Raw genomic sequence first — 24,860 nt, forward strand, 5'->3', positions numbered from 1 at the left:
AATACAAAAGCGACTAGTGGATTTTTGTCTGGTCGGGACAGCAGTGGCTGAAGGTGGTGGTACTGTATCTACCTAGACAAGAAGGAGGCCAGGGACTAGTGGACATCAGAGCAAGACTCCGGACTTTCAGAATGCAGACGGCGCAAAGACTGCTCTATGGAGTGGATGTGAGCTGGGCTGAAGTGGCCTGTGCCCTCCTAAGAAGAGCTGGAAACATGGGGCTGGACCGCCATTTGTTTTTGATGGACTTTGACAAACTGAATTTAAGTGGGCTGAGTGTCTTTTACAGATCAATTTTAAAGTCATGGACAATTTTTAGTTTTTCATGGAGTGCGGAAAAATTATGGCTGAAAGAGGAACCACTTTTTTTCAATTCTGAACTGGAATCAAATGTTTTCAGATACTTTCAGAAAAGCCATGTGGGCTGCAAATATGACAAAAATTGGACATTTAAAAGATAAAAAAAGTTGGATAAGCCCTGAAAATTTTGCTTCAAAACTTGTAATAAAATCAGTCAGGATGGCACAAAATATGTTGACTCAGATTCTAGAGTCTCCGCCTCAGGACTTTCAACAGGCAACGGAGACTGTTGATGAAGAGGCTAATAACTGTGACTTTCCAGAATTGTTTTTTACAGCAAAGACTGGTACATGGCAAGAAAAAGAAGGCTGTATATTGTCATTTAAGATACCTTTTTTGGCCGCCTTTGGCGATGCGAATAAGAGAGACATTTACACCATGTGTGTGAAAGTGTGGCATCTTAACACACTGCAGAGTGTCAGCGAGTCCAAATGGCGGGAGGTTCTAGGGCCAGGTGAATCCCCTAAAGGACGCTGGAGGTCCCTGTATAAGCTACCCATTGAGAAACGGTATGGTGACCTTCAGTGGAGAGTAGTGCACGGGAGTATAGCTACAAACAGACACAGAGCACACCTTGATCCAGAGGTTGGGGTGGGTTGTCCATTTTGTAGTGAGGAGGAGAACGTTTTTCATTTGTTCCTCAAGTGTAAAAGGCTTCAATCCTTGTTTTGTATCTTAGAAGAGTGGGCTCAAAATTTAGGAGAAGTTTTTACTCCAGTACTTTTTATTTATGGACCAAAGTATATTAAAAGTAGGAGGGAAGAAAATGTTCTGTTAAAGTTTCTTTTTGGTCAGGCAAAATTGGCGATTTGGCTATCAAGAAAACATCGCATGAGTGATGCTGGGTCAACTGATGTTGTGTCTGTTTTAAAGGGATTATTAAAATCTCATATTAAAATTGAGTTTACATATTACAAATTGGTGAATGATATGAAGATGTTTAAAGGTAAATGGGCTGTAAATCATTGTATTTGTGATGTTGATGATTGTTTACTGTTTAATTTTTATTTAAAAAAAATACCATGTATAAATGTACTGTAAGTAGGCACAAATGCCTTTGTTTGATGGGATGTTTGTTGTCATTTATTTAATAAGGCTCTTATGTATTTATTGATGGATTAAAGAAGACCCAAAAGTCAAAGTCTCTCTCTCTCTCTCTCTTTCTCTCTCTCTCTCTCTCTCTCTCTCTCTCTCTCTCTCTCTCAACCAGATTTTGTCATTAAATTCTTTCAATTGCAAGTAATTTGCTAACTAGTTTTGGTTTGGTATTGACTTTGAAGTGCTACCTATTGCAATACAATATAGTCACATTAAAGCATCGCTCTCCCACATATTTTGCTATTGTAACTGCGCTTATTTCCGTCATTGGTATAAGTTGCAGTGGGTGGTTATAAACAAGAAATGTACAGTTTTCTACCATCTTGTTGATAATGTTTCTTTAGTCATTCAGCAACCCTGCAGTTAGAACCACTGTAGGCGATCCACCCTTACAAGTTTCTCAGCATACACACTTGTAACACTTTGTGTGGTTCAGATAGCTTTACATAAAAAGGGGGTTGTCATTCGCAAAGCTACATTTACTTTTAAACTTTAAGTAAATTTCCAATCCTGTACTGTGTTACTTTTCCTTAAGTAAAGAAGTTAAATCATTACTTCTACTTTTACCAGAGTATTTTTTAAAACAAGTATCTGTACTTCTACTTGAGTATGGGAACTGAGTACTTTTGCCATCTCTGCCCTGAATTTTTAGGCGTGAACCCAGTACAGTTGAAGTACAGTACAGTACAGAGATTTGCCATCTCTGCCCCCCCCCCCCCACCACCACCACAACACTTCTGAGAAATCATGTGTGAAGCAAAGACGTCAGTCTAACGTTACGCCTGAATAAAATGCATTCAGCCTCTCAGCTCATCAGGACTAACAACATATTTATAATAGTTGATTCAGTTAACTGACAACAGATAATGGCTGTTCTGGAGGACTGAGTCTGTTTGTATGTGGGTATGTTGACACATTTGAGAATAATGTTAGATAAAAGGCTGCAAAGTTCACAGATCAGTCACAGAATTAGTAGCACATTGAATATCATTGTCTTTTATTCTTCTCTTGTGATTGGTGCAAGGCGTGGGTGAAATGGGTGACATGTCAGACTTTCAAAAACGACAAATCATGTTAAACAATAACATGCTAGAAGATGAAACAAAACAATTGGCTAATTTTAACTTATTGACACTATAGTGTTTTTTCAGCATCAAGTTCCACCAATATCTTATTTCAAATACATAATTTTAAATGGATATTTCACTATAGTAAAGCAGCTGTAGAGATTTACGCCCACATGAGATTCGGACGCTCTAACACGGAGGCTAAAGGCTGTAACTCCTAGATTAAGTCGCTAGAGCGTCTCTTGAGGACAGAAGAGTGATGTTTACTCGTACAGCAACTACTGTTACATTTAGATCTTCATCATAGTTCATGATGACACAAAGGACAAATAATAAATCCTTTTTGGCCTGATATTGTTATTGTACAAGATCCTGTAAAAGATGTTCCCATTCCTACTTGTATGTTCTTTGGCCTGGATAAGCTGCTGAATATCACTGAGCACCACAGTTTGTCATTGTTGTGTTAAACAAGTCCTGGTAGTAATACACTTATCCTCACAGAAACTTTGACGTGATTGTAGCCTATCATTACGTACTTATTTCTGAATGTAAATGTACCAGGGTTAAAAATAACATTTAATTTAGGGGGGGGGGGGGGGGTGAAATGCTGTTTCATGCATACTGAGCTTTTTACACTGTTAAAGACTTGGATTCCCATCCTAAACATAGACAAAGTTTCAAAAACTAATGTTGGACGTTTGATGGAGTATTTCTGTGTTAAAAATACGTCAAGCGACTTCAACGCTTCAGCACAGTATTCCGGGAAGGCAGTGCTGTATTTGAACCGATATGAACGCAGAAATGACGGGAAGCTTCACAACATCGCTTCAGTCGCGTCGCAAAGTGGATCTCCACCGTTCACTTCTGTCACAGGACTTCACCAAATCATACCAAAAAAGTGTGTTTTTGACGGAGCGGTCCCAGCGATAAAGGTTCGGTCCTGCTTTGGAAGCAGCCGGTGAGTAAAACTGCTTCAAATGTCTGTACTGTTGGCTCGTCGCGTGAGTAAACATCAGTAAACGACACGACGCGTGCTTCGTCATTCAAATGCGCTAACGGACTCCATTGTTGTTCTCTGTATAACGTTACACTAGCCTGACGTGCAAAACCGTTTTGCTTGCTACTGCTAAGGTTTAGTCGCATACAATAGTCCATAAACCGAATCATGTCCTCATAAACTGCGAGTAAACACACACAAATGTTGACAGGCCACTAAATACAGTCCATACCACAGAGACGGACGTCCTGCTGCTGCTGCTTCTCCTGTTCAATTTATTTATAACAAACAACAACTTCACAAGGTAAATAAAGTCTCTAATTGTAAAGAACCGCTCTGAGACAGAAGGTAGGAGATGTAAATGCAGTATTTATTAAGAGGGTAATCCACAATCATAGTCCGAAACAGGCAAAAAGTCATACACAAGCAAACAGTCCAAAAAGGCAAACAAGACAGGAGAGACAGGCAAACGGGTAATCCGTGAAACAGGCAAGAAATCCAACAAACCAAGAGACATGAAACCAGGGAAAATACTCAAAAATGCAGTGCACACAAAACAAGACTTCACAGTGAATAACAGAGATAACCAGGCTTATATATGGTGAGGAAAACAGGATAATAAGACACAGGTGTAAACAGTGAGTGCTAATGAGTCTGGGCAAAGGATAATGGGTAATGTAGTTTGTGATAGAATGACAGTCCGGATTGGTACCACACTGGTGAATTGTGACACTAATCAGTGTTGGAAATGTGTTCCTGGTGTTCCGTTGTTTCAACCGACTGCACCTGCAATAAAAAGTTTAATTTAAATAATGTTAATAGCAATACGACCTGGAAGCTAGGTCGGCATGATTATGATTAAAATAAATCTTAAACTAAAGGGATAGTTCAACAAAAAATATAATTCTGTCATCATTTATTGTCACTTTTTTATTATAATTTTTTTTGTTTTTAAATTTGATCAATCCATCACTAGCCAGGTTAAGATTTTAATTTATTGATTTATTAATTATTTTTTTGCACCAAAAAAACCCAACATATATATATCCACCAAGCCTGCAGTCTCCCTCTCATTTACTGAAGCTTTCGCGCCTCGATCGCCCCCCGGTGGCCGGTCCCAGTATAGCCGCCCCTCTGTGCTTTCTAATGGACGCGAGGCAAACTAAATAATAAAATTATACTTCAAAATGTTTTCCCCAAAGTTAGTTTATGTCACTGAAGGCAGTTATCATCACGATGATTTCATTTCAGGTGTTCGTTTTAAAAATAAGTTTAGTTTGAGTTAGTTATTTGATGCTATAAAAACGGGGGGTGTGACGTCATGATTGACAGCTAAGGCTGACGGCTTCTCTGAGTGAAGTTGTCACTGAGGCACTAACAGACTTTTTTCGAAATTTTTGGGAGCAGATTAGAGCTTTAGCTTTAATTTCTACATTTCCATAACGGTTTATTTCACACTAACATAATTAATTGTTCTGCATCTGCGAGAGTGTGGGCGGGCTTTTGATATCGCGACTCTACTTCCTGCTCTACTTCCTGCGCTCTACTGCGCAACTCCGGTCCCGAAATCGCTACTGCGCAGACTCGGTCCCAAGATGTCAGCGCTGTGCAAGGCCGCCTGAAAGCTTCAAATCTGCCAAGCGGAAACGGATGATGTCGAGTCGTCCATATTTTTTTACGGTCTATGATATACACACATTCAATAAATCCTTAGGAACAACATGAGGGCGAGTAAATAACAGAATATTAATTTTTGGGTTAACCATCGCTTTAAGCTCATAGACGCGAACAAAAAGATGTCGTTCCCCTCAAAAGATCTCATGGCCACAGCACACTCGAGTTTCCAAAAGTAACTATATGTCGCGGCCGCAACAAAACTTAACCCAGGTGCACACTTTTAGATTTATTATAGTCCTTCACGATTGTTCCATGTCAGGCTGTACAAACATCAGTGCTGTTAGCCATTTCACACTGTAAGATCAAAACTGTCATAAATGTCAGACTGTACGATAGTTGAGGCGTGTTAAAAACGGATGCATGCAAGAAAACCAGTCCGGAGTTTTAAATCATAAATCAATGACTCGTTCGGTGACTGTGTGCTGCATTACACATGGGATTGAAATGGTGCATACACTCAACTGAGGTTAATTCGACACTCTCCTCAAACAAATACATAATGCTGCACAAATAACCTTAAAAAGATTTTGAAATACCAAAACTTCACTTACCTGAAGATATGCGTGACTGAAAACTCATGAGAGCAGATGAGAAAATGGTGCCGTATCAGTCAGATTCATTCCACTAATGAGATGCAACCACCTGAGGTGTGAAACCTCGGATGTCAGCTGCCCTTGATTTCAGGTTTGCTGTGTTTTTCCATATATAATCCAAAGGTTTACCACAAGTCAGCCTTTCTCACTTTGTGCCATAGCTCAAATACTATGTGCCATAGATTTAAAACTCCGGACTAGTTTTCTTGCATGCATCCGTTTTTAATCGGGCCCCCTCCTAAAAGCTTTCAGTAGCTTCTTTGGGGTTTCCCATTTTACACACAATAACCATTCTGTAACTATTGTTAATTTTGCCTCTAAAATGAAATGATAAAGTGTGTGAAATAAATTCTTCAAATTCAAATTCAAACACATATAGCCCTTATGTGTACATTGTTATCTGGGCCATAAACTCTCAAAAACAGTTGTGAACCAAGACCACATTTCCCACCGATTTTAAAGTTATGGCAAAACAAATATGGTCACATTCTGGCCCATATCTGTTCAGGAATGCCATATCTGGGCCATATGTGCCAGATAATACCCACATGTGGCCCAAACATGCTTGCTATCTGGGTTTGTTTTCATTTCATCTGGTCAAGCAACACATGTAGGCTCTCAGTCACTGTGACTGAACTGATAACATTCATTCATGTTCAGGTGATCTGTCAACAGACCGACATAATCAAACACATATTTTTCTGTTGTTACGGCCCAGGTCTAGGGCAGGACCGCAACATAAATGACACAACACAAAATGGCTGTTCAAGTACTCATTTTATTTACTTGGTTTCTTAGATTTTTCGTATCAAGTCTTTTGTAAGGCAGCCATTTGAGAACACCAACAGAACATAAAATAAGCAAAATAACGGAAGCAAATGATCAGGGGGGTATTCCAGAAAGCTTGGTTAACTTACCATTTGATAAACTATAACCTCTGGGTTGATTTACCCCAAACAGGCATACCATGAGTATGTCAGTTCCAAAACACCTGAGAAGAGTTAGTTTAATCAACCTCTGACGGGTTACCCAGAGTTAATGCGCGTGCACGGTGCATGTATAAAGACATTTTCAATGGATCGCCGATTTCACGAGTCACCATGGAAACTCAAAGCGAAAAAAAGAGAGCTGCGTATTTCACAGGAGTTGGAAGTTTTAATGCATACTTATGAGGAGTTTAAGCCAATAATATTAAAATGAAGCAATGTAGTCATCTGGAACTGGATGACTGTGAAGTGTCAGAGGAGTGGAAGGATCGACTTTTGGATCTCATTGAGAAGTATGAGTCAACGTTTTCTCGTGGAAAAATGGATTGTGGAGAAGCCACCGACTTTGTTCACAAAATTCACTTGGTGGATGAGAAGCCATTTAGACTGCCTTATCGACGTGTAGCCCCCAGTCATTATGATAAGCTGCGCACTGCCTTGAATGAGATGGAAGTAAAAGGTATTATAAGGAAATCTCAGAGTGAATATGCATCTCCACTAGTTTTGGTGTGGAAAAAGAATGGTGACCTTCGTATTTGTACAGATTTTAGATGAATGCGAAGACAGTGAAAGATGCCCATCCACTCCCACACCAAGCAGATGCACTCGCAGCTTTAGGAGGCAACGTTTTCTTTTCTACCATGGACTTGACTTCTGGCTTTTATAATGTTCCCTTGTTTGAAGAGCATAAGAAGTATACTGCTTTTTCCTCTCCTTTCGGCCTCCATGAGTACAATCGTTTACCTCAGGGATTGACCAACAGCCCAGCAACCTTTATGAGAATGATGATGTCCATTTTCGGTGATGAGAATTTCACAAGCCTTCTCTGCTACTTGGACGATCTGATGGTGTTTGCACCGAGTGAGCAGGTAGCTCTCGATCGACTAGAACTAGTTTTCTCACGCCTGTCTAAGCACAATTTAAAGCTGGCGCCAAAGAAGTGCAAGTTTCTCAGGAGATCTGTTAAGTTCTTGGGACATGTCGTTACTGGTAATGGTGTTCAGACTGACCCAGAAAAGGTGAGAGTGATCAGTGACATACAGACTGCTGACCTCATGGAAACCGATAGTATAACACCTTCTCAAAAGAAGATCAGATCTTTCCTGGGTATGATTTTATACTATCAGCATTTCATTAAGGACTGTTCTGTGAAGGCAAAACCTCTTTTCAGTCTCCTTTCAGATGGATCGCAGAATAAAACTCAAAGGAAGTGTAGTCGTGTGAGGAAGCCACTCAGTGTCAAAAAGCTTTCACCTGAGGATTAGACTAGTGAGTGTCGAACGGCTTTTGAAACTTTGAAGCAAGACCTTCTGCACAGTGTGACCCTAGCTCACCCAGATTTCAGTCAAGCCTTTGTTCTCTCTGTTGATGCTTCATTTGATGGCATAGGAGCTGTGCTATCTCAGGTGCCCCCTGGTGAGAAAATCGCACGCCCAGTTGCTTTTGCTAGCAAAACACTCTCCAAGTCTCAGATGAACTACCCAGCACATAGACTCGAATTTCTGGCTTTAAAGTGGGCCATTTGTGACAAGTTTAGCCATTGGCTAAAAGGGAGACATTTCACTGCATGGTCTGATAATAATCCTTTGACCTATATTCTGACCAAACCCAAATTAGATGCATGTGAACAGCGTTGGGTGGCGAAGCTTGCTGCTTATGACTTTGACTTGAAGTATGTGCCAGGCACAAAGAACGTTGTTGCAGATGCCTTGAGCAGAGAGCCCTTTGTCAAGTCTTGTGTCAGCCATCGTCTGTTGAAAGAACCATATGTCTCTCTCTTGGATGAGGTCAATGGTGTTGTTACCGGAACTGTGCAAGATGCCTTTCGTGTCACTAACAACTATCAAAGTGTGCAGGATACCAGTGATGACAGTACTGAGAACGAGCTGCAAGATGCTGTGGATGACTCATGTCCTGGATCCTTTGATGCTGCTGAAGTTTCTGCTGTCCTAGGCGCTCACTGCGATGGTGGAGTTAGTCCGTTAACTGTGGCCAGTCCGACGTCACTCCAACTCCCTGCTGAAGATCCATCTGTTGCAATCCCGTTTTCCAGACTCTCTAATCTCCAAGAGCAGGAAAACATAGTCGGTAGAGTCATCAACTATGTTCTGAGACATAAACGTCCTTCAAAGAGTGAGCGAGCAAAGGAACCTAGCTCTGTGAAAAACCTTTTGAAGCACTGGAAAAAGCTGAAGAGTCGTAATCACGTGCTGTACAGAGTAAAGAAGGATCGTCTGATGAATAAGAAACTCCTTCAGTATGTTGTACCTGATTCCTTAAAGCAGGAAATTCTCCATGGTGTTCATGATGCAGCTGGACATCAGGGTAGTGCGAGAACTCTCTCCCTCGCTGCTGAAAGGTTCTTTTGGCCAGGAATGAGTAAGGACATCAAGCTTTATGTGAAAAACTGCCAGAGATGTGTTGTCGGGAAAACTCCAGAGCCAGATGCTCGTGCGCCCCTTGAGCACATTCGGACCTCTGAGCCTATGGAACTGGTATGCATAGACTTTTGGAGTGCTGAACAGACTTCAGGGAAGGTTGCTGATGTTCTAGTAGTGACAGATCATTTTTCTAAGATGGCACATGCCTTTCCCTGCCAAAACCAGTCAGCTAAACAAGTTGCCCGTCGCCTTTGGAATGACTTTTTTTGCATTTATGGATTTCCAAAGAGAATACATTCGGACCAGGGTGCAAATTTTGAAAGCAAAATCATAAAGAACTTGCTTGAGATGGCTGGTGTTCAAAAATCGCACACTACACCATACCACCCTATGGGTAACGGCTTAGCAGAACGATTCAATAGGACTCTGGGGAATATGATAAGAGCTCTCCCAGTGAAATCTAAAGCGAGGTGGCCACAGCTTCTACGAACGTTGACATTCAGTTATAATTGTACAGTGCATGAGACGACCGGGTTCGCTCCCTTTTATCTTATGTTTGGGCGTATCCCGAGGCTGCCGATCGACATCATGTTTCAGCATGTACTTTGTGATGATGGAGTGGTCAGCCACCATGAGTTTGTCACTGCACTAAGAAGAGACCTGAACACAGCTGCAGAAATTGCCCGAAAACACAGTCTCAAAGAGCAGAACCGCCATGCCATTTTTACAATCGGAAGGTCAGAGGTTCACCCTTAGCAGTGGGAGATAGAGTTTTGCTGGCTAACCGTGGAGAGAAAGGCATGAGGAAAGTTGCGGACAAGTGGGACTCTGTGCTGTATGAGGTACAATCAGTGAAACCAGAAATCAATGTGTACAAGATCAAGGATGTTCAGACTGGCAAAGAAAAAGTGGTGCACAGAAATCTGTTGCTTCCAGTTAACTTCTTATCCTGGGATGATGATAGTGAGGAGTCAGTTCGATCAGATTCCACTGGTGCTACCCGTGGCAGTGCTCTTGATTCCGCTCTAATGGAGGATCCTGATCCTGTTTCAAAGACATCAGAATGGTTACTTCAGACGGATGGAACACATGATAGTGATGTTACTCAGGATGCTACTTGTGGTGAAGCTTCAGATATCCCTGATGAGATGAATCGTCCAGAGTGTTTTGATAATGATCAGCTAGAAAGTCCAGAAACTGAGCATGTTCCTGAACCTGTTGAAAGTACAGAAAGGTTACCTGAATCTAAGCCAGATGATTTCTCCAGCTGTTTGCATGAACTTGATAACAGACTTACCCCTGTCATTTGCGAACAGCCCACAAGTACACACACAAGCAATATCACTACACGGTTAGGGAGATCAGTTAAGCCTCCTAACAGACTTATTTGTGAAATTGAGAATCAGAAAATAGTGAAAAGTGATTCACACAGTGATAGCCGAGTTATTTTTCAGGGAACAAACTTTGTTGTTGAGTTGATAAGGAACATTTTTGTTTAATGTTGATTTCTATCTAAGATAACTGATTAAGAGTCTAACATTGAAATGAGTTATTTTTCTTCTCTAAGAGTCTGAGGAGTTTATTGCATCAAAAGAAATTTGAAGAGCAGAGATACGTTTATAACCACTAGGAGTGTGTAGACTGCACCTCCTATAGTCTGTATTGAGTGTGGGACATGGTACCATTCCATTCTTATACACTTCCTGAGAAGAGATTGATTATCTGACGAATTGTATCGCAAAGCTCTTGTACTCACACCTGTTTTTTTTTTCTTTTCTCTCTACCATTTTTACTGTATGCTTTGTTCGTTACATATGCTCGTTCTTGCCCAATTTAGCAGAATTTAAGGGGGGTGTATGTAACAGGGTTTAAATAATATTAGTTAAATTCATGCACAAATTGGGAAAACTCGCCATTGGCTGTTACATCACTTGTACTCACGCACGTTGTGTTGAGGGGCGGAGCTGCGTATTCTCCAGCAGTTTCGCGATGGTTCGCTGCTGGTAAGCTGCTTTGATCATTGCTCCGTCTTTATAACTTATTTTGGACTGTTTTCAAGTGCAAAGCTGAACTTTTATACTATACACAAGTTTCCTGCTTTTGTCTGTCATCTCATAGCGCTGTAATTCGAGTCATATATGTGTTATTTGTGACGATGAAACAAGGAGTGTGTATTAATGTACTTGTGAACTCCGATCTCTGTTTATTTTAAGATTATTCATGCAACGGTGATGCAGTGCCTCTAACCAGCCTTTTTGGCCTTGTGTGTTTTCTTCAGGTATGTTTTGTCATGTTGTGCATGAATTATCGTCTGAATTGTGTGTTAGCGATCACACGTGCTTTAGGCCCTCGCACATGCTGAGCGTGTTTCTGCGCCATTTTAGATATGAGTGTTCTTTCTTCTCTATACTATTTACACAAAATATGTAAAATATCGGTCACTTGAGTTTATAGTTACATTATATAAATGTAATGTTATGGTTATTGTGAAAAAAAGATGCAGTTTTATTTTATTTTTTCTTCAATGTATGTTTTATTAATAATTGTCCACTATACGATCACTTGGAAATAATGTATCTCCAGCAGTTTCGCGATGGTTCGCTGCTGATTATTCATGCAACGCTGATGCAGTGCCTCTAACCAGCCTTTTTGGCCTTGTGTGTTTTCTTCAGGCCAAATAAACAGAGAAACCTTGAGTGACCATCCACCTGATTGTCTGCCTGAAATTATTCCATCAAAATCAACACAGTCACAGCAATACAGCTGCATCGGCTAAAGCAAGAGAGTTGGCTTGGCAAAAAATAACGGACAGAGTAAATGCGTGAGTTTATTAAATTACAAATTTGGTTTTGGTTTCCGTTTTATTAAAATGCAAAATAATGAAGTATGACTTATACACCCTTATGAATATGTTAAATCACTATGAAAGCATTTACTTTTCCTGCCATTTATTTATTTAGCTTGAAATAATAATGTATATTTCTTATTTAATAAGGTGTAATCCTTCTGGAGCCACAAGAACTTTAAGCCAAGTCAAAATGAAACACAAAAACATTCTGCAAAAAGGTAATATCTGATTACACAATTACTGAACTATTATTATAACAGGATTTAGTATATTCCTTCTGTCATGCAGCTAACAGAAAGAAGACTGAAGCCCGTCTAACTGGCGGGGGGCCACCACCACCTCCCCTCACCCCATCTGAGGAGCTGGCTCTGTCCCTTAATAAAGGCCGACCAGTGGTTGCTGGCATTCCAGGGGGCAGTTCATCACACATATGCACCACAAGTGATGGTGAAAAAAGGGTGACATGTAAGTTTACTTCTATGATTTGTTTTCATTTTTTGTCCTGATAAATTACTATCTCTGTCACTTGAAGGCTTTTTGAACAAGATACATTTTTTACGTAGGCTTATTTTATTTAACTGCATATGATGTATTATTTTCTTTGATAATATTGAGAATTTAACGGGTTGTGTGTTCTTATAGATACTGATGGACGGATTGTATTATTGGACTCTCCAGAAAGAACACAGTCTGTCACAGTTATAAGTGATTTGTTGTCAGGTACTTTTACGTTTTTGTTTTTTTTGCCAAATAATGTATACTTGAATATTTGTCTTGTAGGATGAAGATGATGTTGACGATGAAGAGATCACATCTGCTGTGACAGTAGTGGACAATGCTGGTAGATCCACTGAGGTATGATGCATACCATTATGATGTATGGGCCCTTTTTGCATTAGCGTAACTGTCATTGTCCTCTCATAGTACATACCTAGGGATTTGCACACAGATGAGGGTCCTTCAGCCTCAGCACACAATGGACTGCATTTATATGGTAAATGGACTGCATTTATATAGCGCTTTTATCCAAAGCGCTTTACATTTTTGCCTCACATTCACCCATTCATACACCGACGGCGATGTCAGCCATGTAAGGCGCCATCAGCTCGTCGGGAGCAGCTGGGGTTAGGTGTCTTGCTCATGGACACTTCGACAATTGGTCAGGTGGAACCGGGGATTGAACCACCAACCTTCTGGTTTGTAGACAACCTACATGAACCACTGAGCCACTGCCGCCCCAATCTAAGCAGGGTAAGAATTTGTGTCCATGTGTCCATATTTGAATTTTATTGTCTGACCAAACAATCTCATTTATTACATTTTTCCACCTTAGTTGCCAGCAAAGGAGCTGTATAAGGTCCATCTTCAAAAACAAATAAGAAAAAGTGACATGGAGATGGACCTTATACAGCTTCAAATGGAAGAGAAAAGGCTCCTCATTAAAAAAGCAGCACTTGAAATAGAATTACTTGAGAATCGCCTTAAGGTGAGAACTTGTCTGAATATTAATCTGTTGCATGTTAAAAGTGGTCTGTCTGTCTGTCTGTCTGTCTGTCTATCTATCTATCTATCTATCTATCTATCTATCTATCTATCTATCTATGTAAAGCAATATATATATAAAAAAAAACATTTTAATGAATTTTACTTTTATTGTTTTTCAGGAAATGAAGAAATAAACTGCCTGGCAGGGCAGACCAGTGCAAAAAAAAAAAAACTATTAAAAGTAATTTTGACACATCCTGTCTCTCAAAAGTCTTCCGTCTCTGTTGGCCTCTAAAATCTGACTGTGTTCCTCTGGGCCATCTTCCTCAATACAAGGAGGCTCTCTCCTCTTATAGTGGCAATATTGTGAAGCACAACACAAGCCACAATAATGTCGCATGCCCTCTCTGGACTAACCCGGAGCCCACGCAGACACTGAAACCGAGATTTGAGGATCCCTATAGTCATCTCCACCTTGGCCTGTGTTCGGCTGTGAGCCAGGTTAAACCGTGTCTGTGGTCCAGGCTCAGGTTCAGGGTAGGGTGTCATTAAATAGGGCAGACAAGGGTATCCTCTGTCCCCCAGCAAGTAACCATTGTACTGTCCTGTAATGATTGACGTGTACAACACAAATATAGTAAAAACGAAAAAACAAAAATTGTATAAAGCAAATAATACCCTGCTGAAATGTCTGGCATAATGATGACTGGCGGAAAATTCTGGCATCATGCACAGATCCTGGCCATTTTGCCTCGACATTGGTGATGATTTGGGTTGCCTCACATATTACCTATAGTTAGTGGAAAAAGTAATGACTTTGATGATTTTAAGAAGGGGAAAAAATTAAGTTGTTACCTGCACATTGATACTATGAATAGATTTCCTATTAACATAGTCTCCTTCATTTATTGAGGGAGCTTTAATAGGAATGTGAGTGCCATCAATGCACCCAATTACATTTGGAAACCCTGAAACAAAAAGTTATGGAAGTATGAAGTGTGTGCATAAGGAATACATGTATAGATATTAATAATATGACTAAATATTACATATGCGTCATATATTTTACTACAAAGGACAAACCTGCCACTCTGTGGAATTCGTCTTTAATAACAAGCAGAGGTTTATGGCCAGGGAATTGTACACACGTAGGTAACAACTGTTTAAGTGCCAGACACACTGTACACACAGTTGCCTTTCCCACATGCTCTGAATCGCCCACACTGTACAAAAAATGGCCGGACGCAAAAAACCTAAGTGCTATGCACAGAATGTTTTCTGTTCTAAGCGCAGAGTCGCGGTTTGTCACATTTGCGATATGCGGTTTTAAAAGACGTGTTAAATAAACTAATGAATCTTTTGAAAAACGATAACGCTCTTTTAAATATTCATTAGGGTATGCAAACACATCAATATGCGGTCTTATAACCCTCTCCCGACGAAAAAAACCTCGTATAATTTGTGCTTCTACGTCCACAGGATCCTCGTCAAAAGGGCACGCCATGCTCACCAACCTTCTGAAACGAAGTTACACTGAAACATAACCTGCTCTCGAGCAGGTTATCTTCAGAGAGTCAGTTGCTATGGTTACATACATACCCAGAAAGTTACCTCTGTTTTTGGAACCGAACGTTGAGGTTATCCACGAACTTACCCTTAAACATACCCAGGTATGTCACATAACCTGCTTTTTGGAATACCCCCCTGGATATATATTACCTACTCTTTTAGCGCTCGTTAAGTAAGTACTTATTGAAATTGAGTACCTACCTAAATGAGTATGCGGTTTCCAAACGCAGCCCCAGTCACGCCGAGCCGGTCTACTTCCTCCTTATTCTAGGAACTTTGTTACATTGGAAGACGTACCTGCGGCTCGTCGGTTACTTTTATGTTTTTCCATTCTGGCATGTCGGTCAGTGGCGGCTCTCTCTTGTCTACTAACATTCACTTCACAGCGACGTTTCACTTGTGTGCTTTTTTATATAAATTTGTGCTCTTTTGTCCATTCCGGATTAAATGAGGTCTGACGTTTCTGTCAGGGTTCTGCCCTGGCAGCTCTGTCTGTTTTGTCTTTGTTTAATGTCTCTATGTTTGTGTTGTGTCTTAGTACTTGGATCTGTCAATAGGCTTGTTCGACTTCACCTAGCGATGCGCAGACCGATCGGCGGCTGACTTGAAGCAGTGCATGCCGGTTAGAAATGTTGTCCGACTTGAGACAGCGCCGACGGCACGTGACTGTGACGTATGTCAACAAAGTACCGCGAGAGCGATTCGAGAACAGCCGGCTGATGCAGCCGCTGCAGATTCTCAAGGGTGGCTGCAGGTGGATGCAAGAGCTCTGATGACGACACAGCTGATCCACGATTGGCCGATTCACCGTATGACAGCGAACACGTGGGTTTCGTTTTTATTCTAAAACCTTACGTTATGCTAATGCTCACAAATAATTTATTTATAACAGTAAAACCTCTTTTCATGTAGCCGCGATGTTATATCATCATGTTTATCAAACTAAAACTGATAAAAACCGTTGACAACACTTCATTGATAGTGTATGTTTATATGTTGAACTTTAATCTTGTCCAAATAGACGCTTTATTAAACAGTACATAAAGTATATATAGTATAATAGATAAGATAAAGTATAATAAGTATAATAGAGCTTAAAAAAACAAAAAAAGCTTGAAATTTAAACACCACACCTACGCTCGCATGTATATCTGGCGGTGGTGCCGTTTGTTCAAATAATATTTAAAAAAAAATGACGGTTGTTAATGGAGACTCAAAGAATTGTGGGTTATCTCCAGCCGTGAAGGCTACACCTCATGCACACTCCGAAATCCTGTGAAAGAAGGACGCATTGGAAGGTCGCGTTTGGAGAGTCCTACTCACTTTTTAGAAATGAGACGGCCTTATGACGTATGCAGCCTTCGAATGCGACCTCTGGAGGACGCAGTCTTCCGAGATGAGACACAGCTATTGTGCTACCATCCCTCATGTCTTTGCTGGTTTGTTGCGTTTGTGTGTGTTTGCTTGTGCATACATGTCTCTAGCGCCTTGTCTAGCCTGTTCTAGATTTAGTGTCTCATTTTTCTAGCTTTTGATTTATTTTCAGTTTTTTCCTTTGTTCGTGTATTTTTAGTAGTGATGGCCAAATGAGGCTTCCTGAACCACTGAGCTTTCCAGCCCATTGCTTCACCAAAAGGTTCATTTAGCTGAAGCCTCATGAAACAGTGTGCTCCCTAGTGACACCTGCTGTGCAAAGCAATGCATCGCACACAAATCTATTCATCCTGAGCAACCAAATTGTCATAGTGTGGGCACACCCTTTTTCTATTGCCTGTGTATTAATAAAGTATTTTACTCTGCTTGTATTAACCTATGCACACACAACTCACACAAACACACAACTTTGTGTTCAACTATTCAGTAGTTCTTTGGGTTAGTGATGACAGTGAATGCCCAGAATGATTGTAAATAAATTATTGTGAGTGCAGTGTTTATGGGACTGGAATTGTGGAACAGGGATGGGGAAAGCTTTCCCTAATACAGTCTAGTCTTATAATAATATTAATAATAATAATAATAGCAATAATATATATAATAATAACACTACTACTAAAATAGGCTATATATATATTATAATTACGTAGTATAGGTATTACAACTAGATATAGGCTAATTTACTCTAATAATCTACTAAACTAAGTATAATGTAATATAATATATAATACAAGCTATGATATAATGATATCGTTACTACATACAACCAACACCTCAACACCAATGCAAATGCCTACTGCAAACCCCTCAAGAGCCGCGAGGTTTCGAACCACTTTTATCCGAAAGCGATACTCAGAATGAAGCAATGACGTATTCAACAGAAAATGAGGCCTCGTTTGTCATCGTCACGTGATTTTCACAGAAACGATACAAGCCTCGAATCGCGGCTTCATCTGGAACGCCCCTTTTTGCTCGACACAAGCTCCGGAGCCTCTCTTCAGATGTCCCATCACTAGTGTTAGTTTAGTTTAGTTTCTGACTTTATTTTCTCTCGTTTTCTCCAGGTTTTATTTGGGCATTTCTCCCTAGCCTTATTGTTTAGTTTTCTTGGTTTTGAAGCTTACCTTTTTATTTTATTTTTTCCAGTTTTATTTTTAGTTCAGTCTTTTTACAGAGATTGGTTTTATTTTTTTCCCCTTTTTGCTAGCTCCACTTATTATTTAAGTTTTGTTTCATTTAGTCATAGTTCTGAGTTTGTCTGTTATTTCTTGTCTCGTCTAGAGTCTTGTCGTGTGTGTGTGTCCTGTGTTGGTTCATGCCCTGTGTTTTCCCTGGCCGCTGTCTCCACTGCCTGTCAGCTAAGACGGGAGCTGATGCCGTGAGTACATCAAGCCTCAGGTTCCTGCCTGGATTGTCCCACCATCACCCTGCCTGGTGTTGCCTCCCAAGCTGTCGTCAAGTTCATTGTCTGCCTGGACTGCTCTCAGTGGTCATCCTCCCCTGCCCGTAATTGTGGTGTCCGTCCCCTGCCCTGGTGTCTGGTGTTTGGACTGTCACTCATCCACTACCCCATTGTGTCTTGTTGATCTGTCTTGTTAATAAACCGTCATTATTGTTCTTCTGCATCTGGGTCCTCCATTTCCTGATTCCTGACAGTTTCGGCATGTAACTTTATGATATGACATAGCCAGCACGTTGTGCTTGTTTACATTTTTAACCAATGATATATCAAATATTTATTTTACACCACTTTCAGCCAATCATTTGTTTGACTAGAGATCTTACGGCATTAGACGCTATGCTGCTGCGTCCCAATAAAGATTCTAGAGTGTTTTTTTTAGGCTGATTGAGTGTCCAGCTTGAGGTTGCGCCGGACACCGGACAGGGGGCTTAAAATCCGGACAAATGGCCCCCCTACTCAGAAATAGCCTATCCTACCTTTAACAGCAGGTGTTCATCATTAATGCTTAATCATCACTTAATTTGTCATGTAATTATCTAATTGTCTACAAAACTGCTTCATTTTAACACTCTGTAGTGTGGACACATAACACCGAGAGTCATTGGTTCCTCTGGCGAAGCACCAGCCAATTATCACCATTGGAACAAGAACCATTTCAGTTCAAAAAAGTGAAAAAATAAATAAACATCAATATCCAATTTGACACCATTTGTTTATAAGAATTCGTTTTTGTGCACAAGATGTTCAGAATACCAGTCCAGATATGTACATTGATAAACCAGATCAGACAGGAATGCACCCCTATTAGACATGTATTGTGTCTTGTTATATAGAGTGGTTAAAGGGTGGGTCTGTGTGCACATTAGTTTCTTATCCCAGAACTTCATAAATGTATTGAAACGATAGGCAATTTCAATTTAACTGTTTCTTCTAGAAAAGAAAAAGTAAACATATGGGACAATGTATTTTGTTGCCGATTAAACGGACATCACAAGTTTGCTCTGAAGTCATTTTTGTAGAATTTCAACCAAAGCATACATATTAAGTTTTATTTTGGGGTGGTGATCTTTTCTGATTTAAAGGTAAAAAGGTTTAAATTATTATTTTTTATTTAATGCATAAATCCTCATATACATTACAAATTTTCAATAAACTAACATTTGGAGTTTATTGAAAGGAGGGTTGTGACTCATATTTGTCTAATTCATTATTTGCAATTAAATGTTATGCATAACTACTTATTCATTATCATATTCCTAAATGTTTATCACTTTAATACAAAATTAATTACAGTATTCTATTTATTTATCTGTAAAATAGCCCTGTTTATTTGGATACATTTTATGAGAACAAAAAATTGGAAGTTTTTTTTTTTTTTTTTTTTTTTGCCAATGCGAAATATTAGTAATCCACAACTATCAGAAAAAATGACACTGACAGAAAACATAAATGTTTAGAAGAGTTTGTCAAATGCATGACTGTTATAAAAACTTTACAGGATATGAGTATGAATATGTTTCTGTCAGTTTTGAGCTGTTATTCTGTCTTGTAAAGGGATATTTATTCAGCACTGTACATTGAGGACATCTAGTGTTGAAACTGATGAATAATGATATCACTGATGATGATGTCGACAACATTACATTTAATAAATATAATTAAAGGATCTCCAGCTATTTCTTGTAAAACATTTTCAGAAATATAAGTAATATATTCACTCTTGTGTTGCTGTATATCATGTTTCCCTTATCTTAAGTTACTCAATCACGTAAAACTGGTTTAGTTCAGTTCTGCTCTTTCTCTTTATGATGGATGTGTGGAAACAAGTTTTGGATTCCGTTCTGCTCTGTTGTTTAACCTCATTCCTTTAGAGGCGGAGCGAAGAAAGAGAAAATAAGTTGCTGTTGTTTCTCTTAACCTTTAGCTAAGTTTGAATGATGTACAGTTTATCTTTCATTTGTGTAATGGGCTAAAACTAAACTGAATGGACTGGTTCTGTGTGTGTTAGTGGATATTCACCCTCTCATCGCGTGGACGTCGAGCTTCTCCAGTTCATTAGGGCACAAAACACTCAAGAACTTCGAGAGAAAGACTGAAACAAGGTCGGTATAGTCGAATAGGGCACTAATGTATAGTGTGCAGTAACTTGTAGCCTATTTTTGATTATTATGTGCGAGTAGACTGTGACGCATCTAAATAATATTGCATGGCTGAAGCGAAACCAAAACCAGACACACTGGCGAAAACGTACTAATAAACGACTGACCGAACTGTATATTTTTTTTACTATTTTTTTATCCTATATATTCAAGCATTAAACGTGTATTTCCCGTGCTATTTTGGCGTGTTATGATCGCCTGTTCTTTGCTCAATCTCTGCAGAACAAATGAACATTCAGATATTAGTGAGTGTAACAGAGTGCTCAAAAACTGTCTGGAACAGAAGCATAACACTTATTTTAGTAAGCTGTGACTTTGGTTTGTTTTGAAACTTTTGACTGTCAATATCAAAATGTGTCTGCCCCAGATATTACTGACGCTATTCCACCGAGACGTTTGATTGGTCTGTGAGGCAGTGCACCGCAAAATTTCCAGAGTTACGCCCGTTTCACACATACTCCATCTGCAGTGTGTGTGCGGTGTGTCTTTTTTTCCGTACCCATGTTAACGGATGACAGCTTTCACACTGCACGCGGATGCGGTCCGTCAGTCCGTTCCAGAAGCGCTGCGTCTGCAGCAGTGCACGGATCGTTTTCGTACCGAGTATATTTTTTGCTGCGCTGCGTTGCTGCGTTAAAGCGATAGAAGATTGTTCGCATTAAAATAAACATGTACTGACGCGGAAATCTAGTAATTTCACCACAGATGCATATCATTTAAAATATACTCTTGTTTCAAAGTCAACACATGGTTTTTTTTCTCAAGTAAAGCAACAAAACGACACCTTACCTGGCATTTAGGTAAAAAAAAAAGTGCCATAATGGATAGCACTCGTCCTTTCTTGGAGGTGAAAAGCAAAGTTCTTCTTGACCTGCAGGATTTCTTTTAAAAGGGTTTAAAAACGAAAGAAAAGACCAGAGTCTGCTGTTTTTGAATAGACTATTGTAAGTTCCTAATTTAAAATGTTTGTGATTTAAGGCTATAACCTATGTTTAAATGTTTTGCCACTTGTGTGAGCTAAATCTAAAGTATATAAATATGAATAAATGAATTTAATAAAATGTTGTTTAAATGTAGTAGGCTACGTAACCTGACTTCTATTAAAGAGTAAACAGAGAGAATTGGAATTCTGACGAGGCATGTTCAGTAAAAACTTTTGGATTTTAAATAAAAAATAATGAATCAATGCTGTGTTTGTGGTGTGCAACAGCGGATCAGTTGCGGACTGCAAACGCAGCATATGTGAAAGCACTACAGGGCGTGTGGATCCTGCAACGCACACGCAACGCAACACGCACCGCACACGCACTGCAGACAGAGTATGTGTGAAACGGGCGTTAGGCAGTGTTTTGTGCATGAAGGCAACTCACAAAACTAATTTCAGACAGACTTCTGAGGCAATGAAAGAGTTTAATGATCTACAGCAAAATTGAGAGAGCTTTGATGAGAACTAAATACATATATTTAATTACTACAGTAGTAATTTCTCACTAGAAATGACATCAGAAGTGGAAAATATAGGTAAAACATACATTTACTCACAAACATACCAGCAAACACGACTTTCGGACTTTCATAATTTTTCCCCAGCTCAACTGTCATTGAATGGAAAGCACAGGATTGTGGGATATCAAAGGCAGCGAAAGATAGATGTATGATACAAATTTGATCAGAGACAGAAAGTGAAGCTAACATTAGATTCGGGCATGGCTTGATGCCTTCCTGCCTTCAAAAGTGTCTTGCGAAGGCAGCATTTACGAGGTTTCGGTTGCAGCCATGGGCCCTCTCTACATAGATTTAAAATAACTCTGAATCAGTGGTAAAGTTAATGAGATAATTTAGTGATCAATTAAGTGGTGATTGAGCATTATTTAAGACAGTTGATGATAATGAGCAGAATCACAGAAGGAAAGAGAAATACAAGATGGACTGCATTTATATAGATGTAAGATCTACAACTGCCCTTGTCAAAAAATCCTTAAGGATTTTTAATGGAAATAAAATGGAGGATTCCATTTAAAATTTCTATCATATTTTGGAACCGTTCCTGTAGGATTCCGTTAGAAATAATCTTCTAGGATAATTTATGTCTTTTAAGATTCTTATCTGATTCCTATATGATTCTTTGGGAATTGTCTTATAAGATAATACATAAATATCCCGTAGGATAAATCCTAAAGGATTCCAATAAGATTCCAAATGTTATCTGATTCCTATTGGATTCTGTGAGAATTGTCTTATAAGACAATACATACATATTCTGTAGGATAGTTTCAACAGGATTTTATTGGATCCAATTGGGTCTTTCTCTCTCTCTCGCTCTCTCACACACACACACACGCACACACACACACACACACACACACACACACACACACACACACACACACACGCACGCACAGTCGTGTTTCCATGTTTTATGGGGACTTTCCATAGGCGTAATAGATTTCATACTGTACAAACTGTACATCCTATCCCCTTACACTGCCCCTGCCCCTAAACCTACCCATCACAGGAAACATTCTGCATTTTTACTTTCTCCAAAAAACTCCTTCTGTGTGATTTATAAGATGTTTTCCTCATGGGGACCTAAAAATGTCCCCACAAGGACAAGGATTTCGGATATTGCCATCTTTGTGGGGACATTTTGTCCCCATAACGTAGGGATTACCAGGTCGCACCCACACACACACACACACACACACACACGGTTTTGCTATCTTTGCTTTCTACTTGGTAGGGAAGGCATATTCAGACACAGCAAAGATAATAAAGTGTACCAAGGCTACTATGTCTGAATACTTGGTACACTGTAAGAAAGAAAAAAAAGTAGAATTAGACCCTTTTCACATTTCCGGGTTTCTCAGAGCGGAAGTCGCCATAGTTGGGTTAACTTCCCTTACGAAAAAGAACTATGGTTTTACTATAGTAAAAGTGTAGTTTAATTATGACTGTAGTAACCGTGGTATTTTGGTGCGAACCATGGTTTTTAAAACCATTGTTTTACTATAGTTATATTGTAGTAATACTATAGTAAAACTTTAGTTTTAATTACTGTAGTAACTGGTATTTTTAAAAACCATGGTTTTATTACAGTTATATTGACTTCAGCCACAGCTTTAGATGAAATCAACTGAATATAAAAGAAGACATTCAATCTCTGAAGATCTCATCAGAGGAGGATTTAACAACTTAAAACAATATATATTTTTGAAAAAAGTCAAAAAAGGGAAGACTGAATCTGCAATGGGTAAGCAGCTTGGTGTTAAAAAAATCAACTGTGGGAGCAATCATTAGAAAATGGAAGACATATAAGACCACTGATAATCTCCCTCGATCTGGGGCTCCACACAAGATCTCACCCCGTGGGGTCAAAATGATCACAAGAACGGTGAGCAAAAATCCCAGATCCACACGGGGGGACAACCTGGCCTCACAGAATTCCGTGAAATGAACACGGACCCTTAACTCAAAAACCTGTGGTAGTTTCACGGAATCGCCGAAAATACCGTGATGGGTTCACAGAAGTGATGCCTATGTAAGTCAATGACAGGCAGCATCCGTGATCCACACACAGATTCCCAACACACATTTAATTATTTGCATTTGTAAAAGTCGACGTGATTTTATGAATATTTATAGCCTACTTTTATATTTCGGAGCAACTAACTCCGTTCCTAGCTTAAACCTACACACTTATCAACAATATAACACACATAGCAGGCAAATAAATGTACAGTCACAGTAATTTATTGCAAAAACTGATCAGAAACCGTATAGAAGTATTAACTCATGCATTCCAAGTCTTCTGAAGTCATACGATATCTTGATGTAGTTGACCTTAATGTTTTAATCGTTGAAATGATGAGCGTGTTCCACACACACACTCGTTCATATTTCTCATGATTCAAATGATACAGACGACCGTATGATGACGCGATCGGTCACGAGACACACAGGAGCCAATGGCATTTTACAATCAAAGCTGACGTAATGACGCAATTGGTCACAAGACACACAACAGCCAATGCTGTCAAAGCTGACGTGACGTTTCTTCCGCCGGCAATATTTGAAATGTGTTAATATTCGCCAGATGCCGACGTTACTGATCGTTTTTGGGGATTTTCTTCACACAAATCAATCGTTTGGCCTCAGATCATTTGGAATATTTGTAGTTTCTGAATAAACTGTGCCTTCAGTATCTGTGTATCTGCCTGTTATAGCCTGTTTTTTAATAATACACAAATGGGTAGGTTTAGGGAAGGGATGGAGTTACGTGTTCAAAACGTGTCTGAATAAAAAGAAAAATAAATGTTAATAAATTATGCTGACTGAATCAAACTGACGAATATAAGGTGTTGAACAGGGAATCCGTGTGTGGATCACGGATGCTGCCTGTCATTGACTTACAGAGGCATCACTTCCGTGAACCCATCACAGCATTATCGGCGATTCCGTGAAACTACCACGGATTTTTGAGTTAAAATCTGTGTTGCCCAGCAAAGCCCCGAAACATCACTGCTCTAGAGGACATCTGCATGGAGGAATGGGCAAAACTACCTACGACACTGTGTAAAATCCTTTCGGAGACTTACAGAAAATGTTTGACCTCTGTCATTGCCAACAAAGGATATATAACAAATTATTGAGATTAACTTTTGTTATTCAAACAAATACTTATTTTCCACCATAATTTGCAAATGAATTATAAAAAAAATCAGACAATGTGATTTTCTGGATTTGT

At 39.5% G+C, this 24,860-nt stretch overlaps 3 protein-coding genes across 3 annotated transcripts in view; 1 reads left to right on the plus strand and 2 right to left on the minus strand.

Moving 5' to 3' along the window:
• Window positions 1-24,860, minus strand: part of LOC137080903 (uncharacterized) — a 470,496-nt gene that overhangs the window by 91,559 nt on the left and 354,077 nt on the right. The gene's annotated exons all lie outside the window — the stretch shown is intronic.
• Window positions 13,784-15,167, minus strand: LOC137073789 (putative nuclease HARBI1). The gene is made up of 4 exons (XM_067442514.1): window positions 14,576-15,167; window positions 14,348-14,460; window positions 14,171-14,282; window positions 13,784-14,097 (listed from the first exon to the last, which is right to left on the minus strand). The coding sequence occupies exons 1-4, from the start codon at window positions 14,994-14,996 to the stop codon at window positions 13,784-13,786; spliced, it is 960 nt and encodes a 319-aa protein (XP_067298615.1). The 5' UTR covers window positions 14,997-15,167.
• The window catches only part of LOC137073870 (uncharacterized), a 76,532-nt gene continuing 68,078 nt past the window's right edge, over window positions 16,407-24,860 (plus strand). Inside the window, exon 1 of the mRNA XM_067442610.1 lies at window positions 16,407-16,500. Coding sequence (XP_067298711.1) covers window positions 16,407-16,500 — 94 coding nt within the window. The remainder of the gene's footprint in view (window positions 16,501-24,860) is intronic.

Source organism: Pseudorasbora parva, chromosome 1 (genome assembly GCF_024679245.1).
Source record: "Pseudorasbora parva isolate DD20220531a chromosome 1, ASM2467924v1, whole genome shotgun sequence".
In the NCBI taxonomy this organism is placed as follows: domain Eukaryota; kingdom Metazoa; phylum Chordata; class Actinopteri; order Cypriniformes; family Gobionidae; genus Pseudorasbora; species Pseudorasbora parva.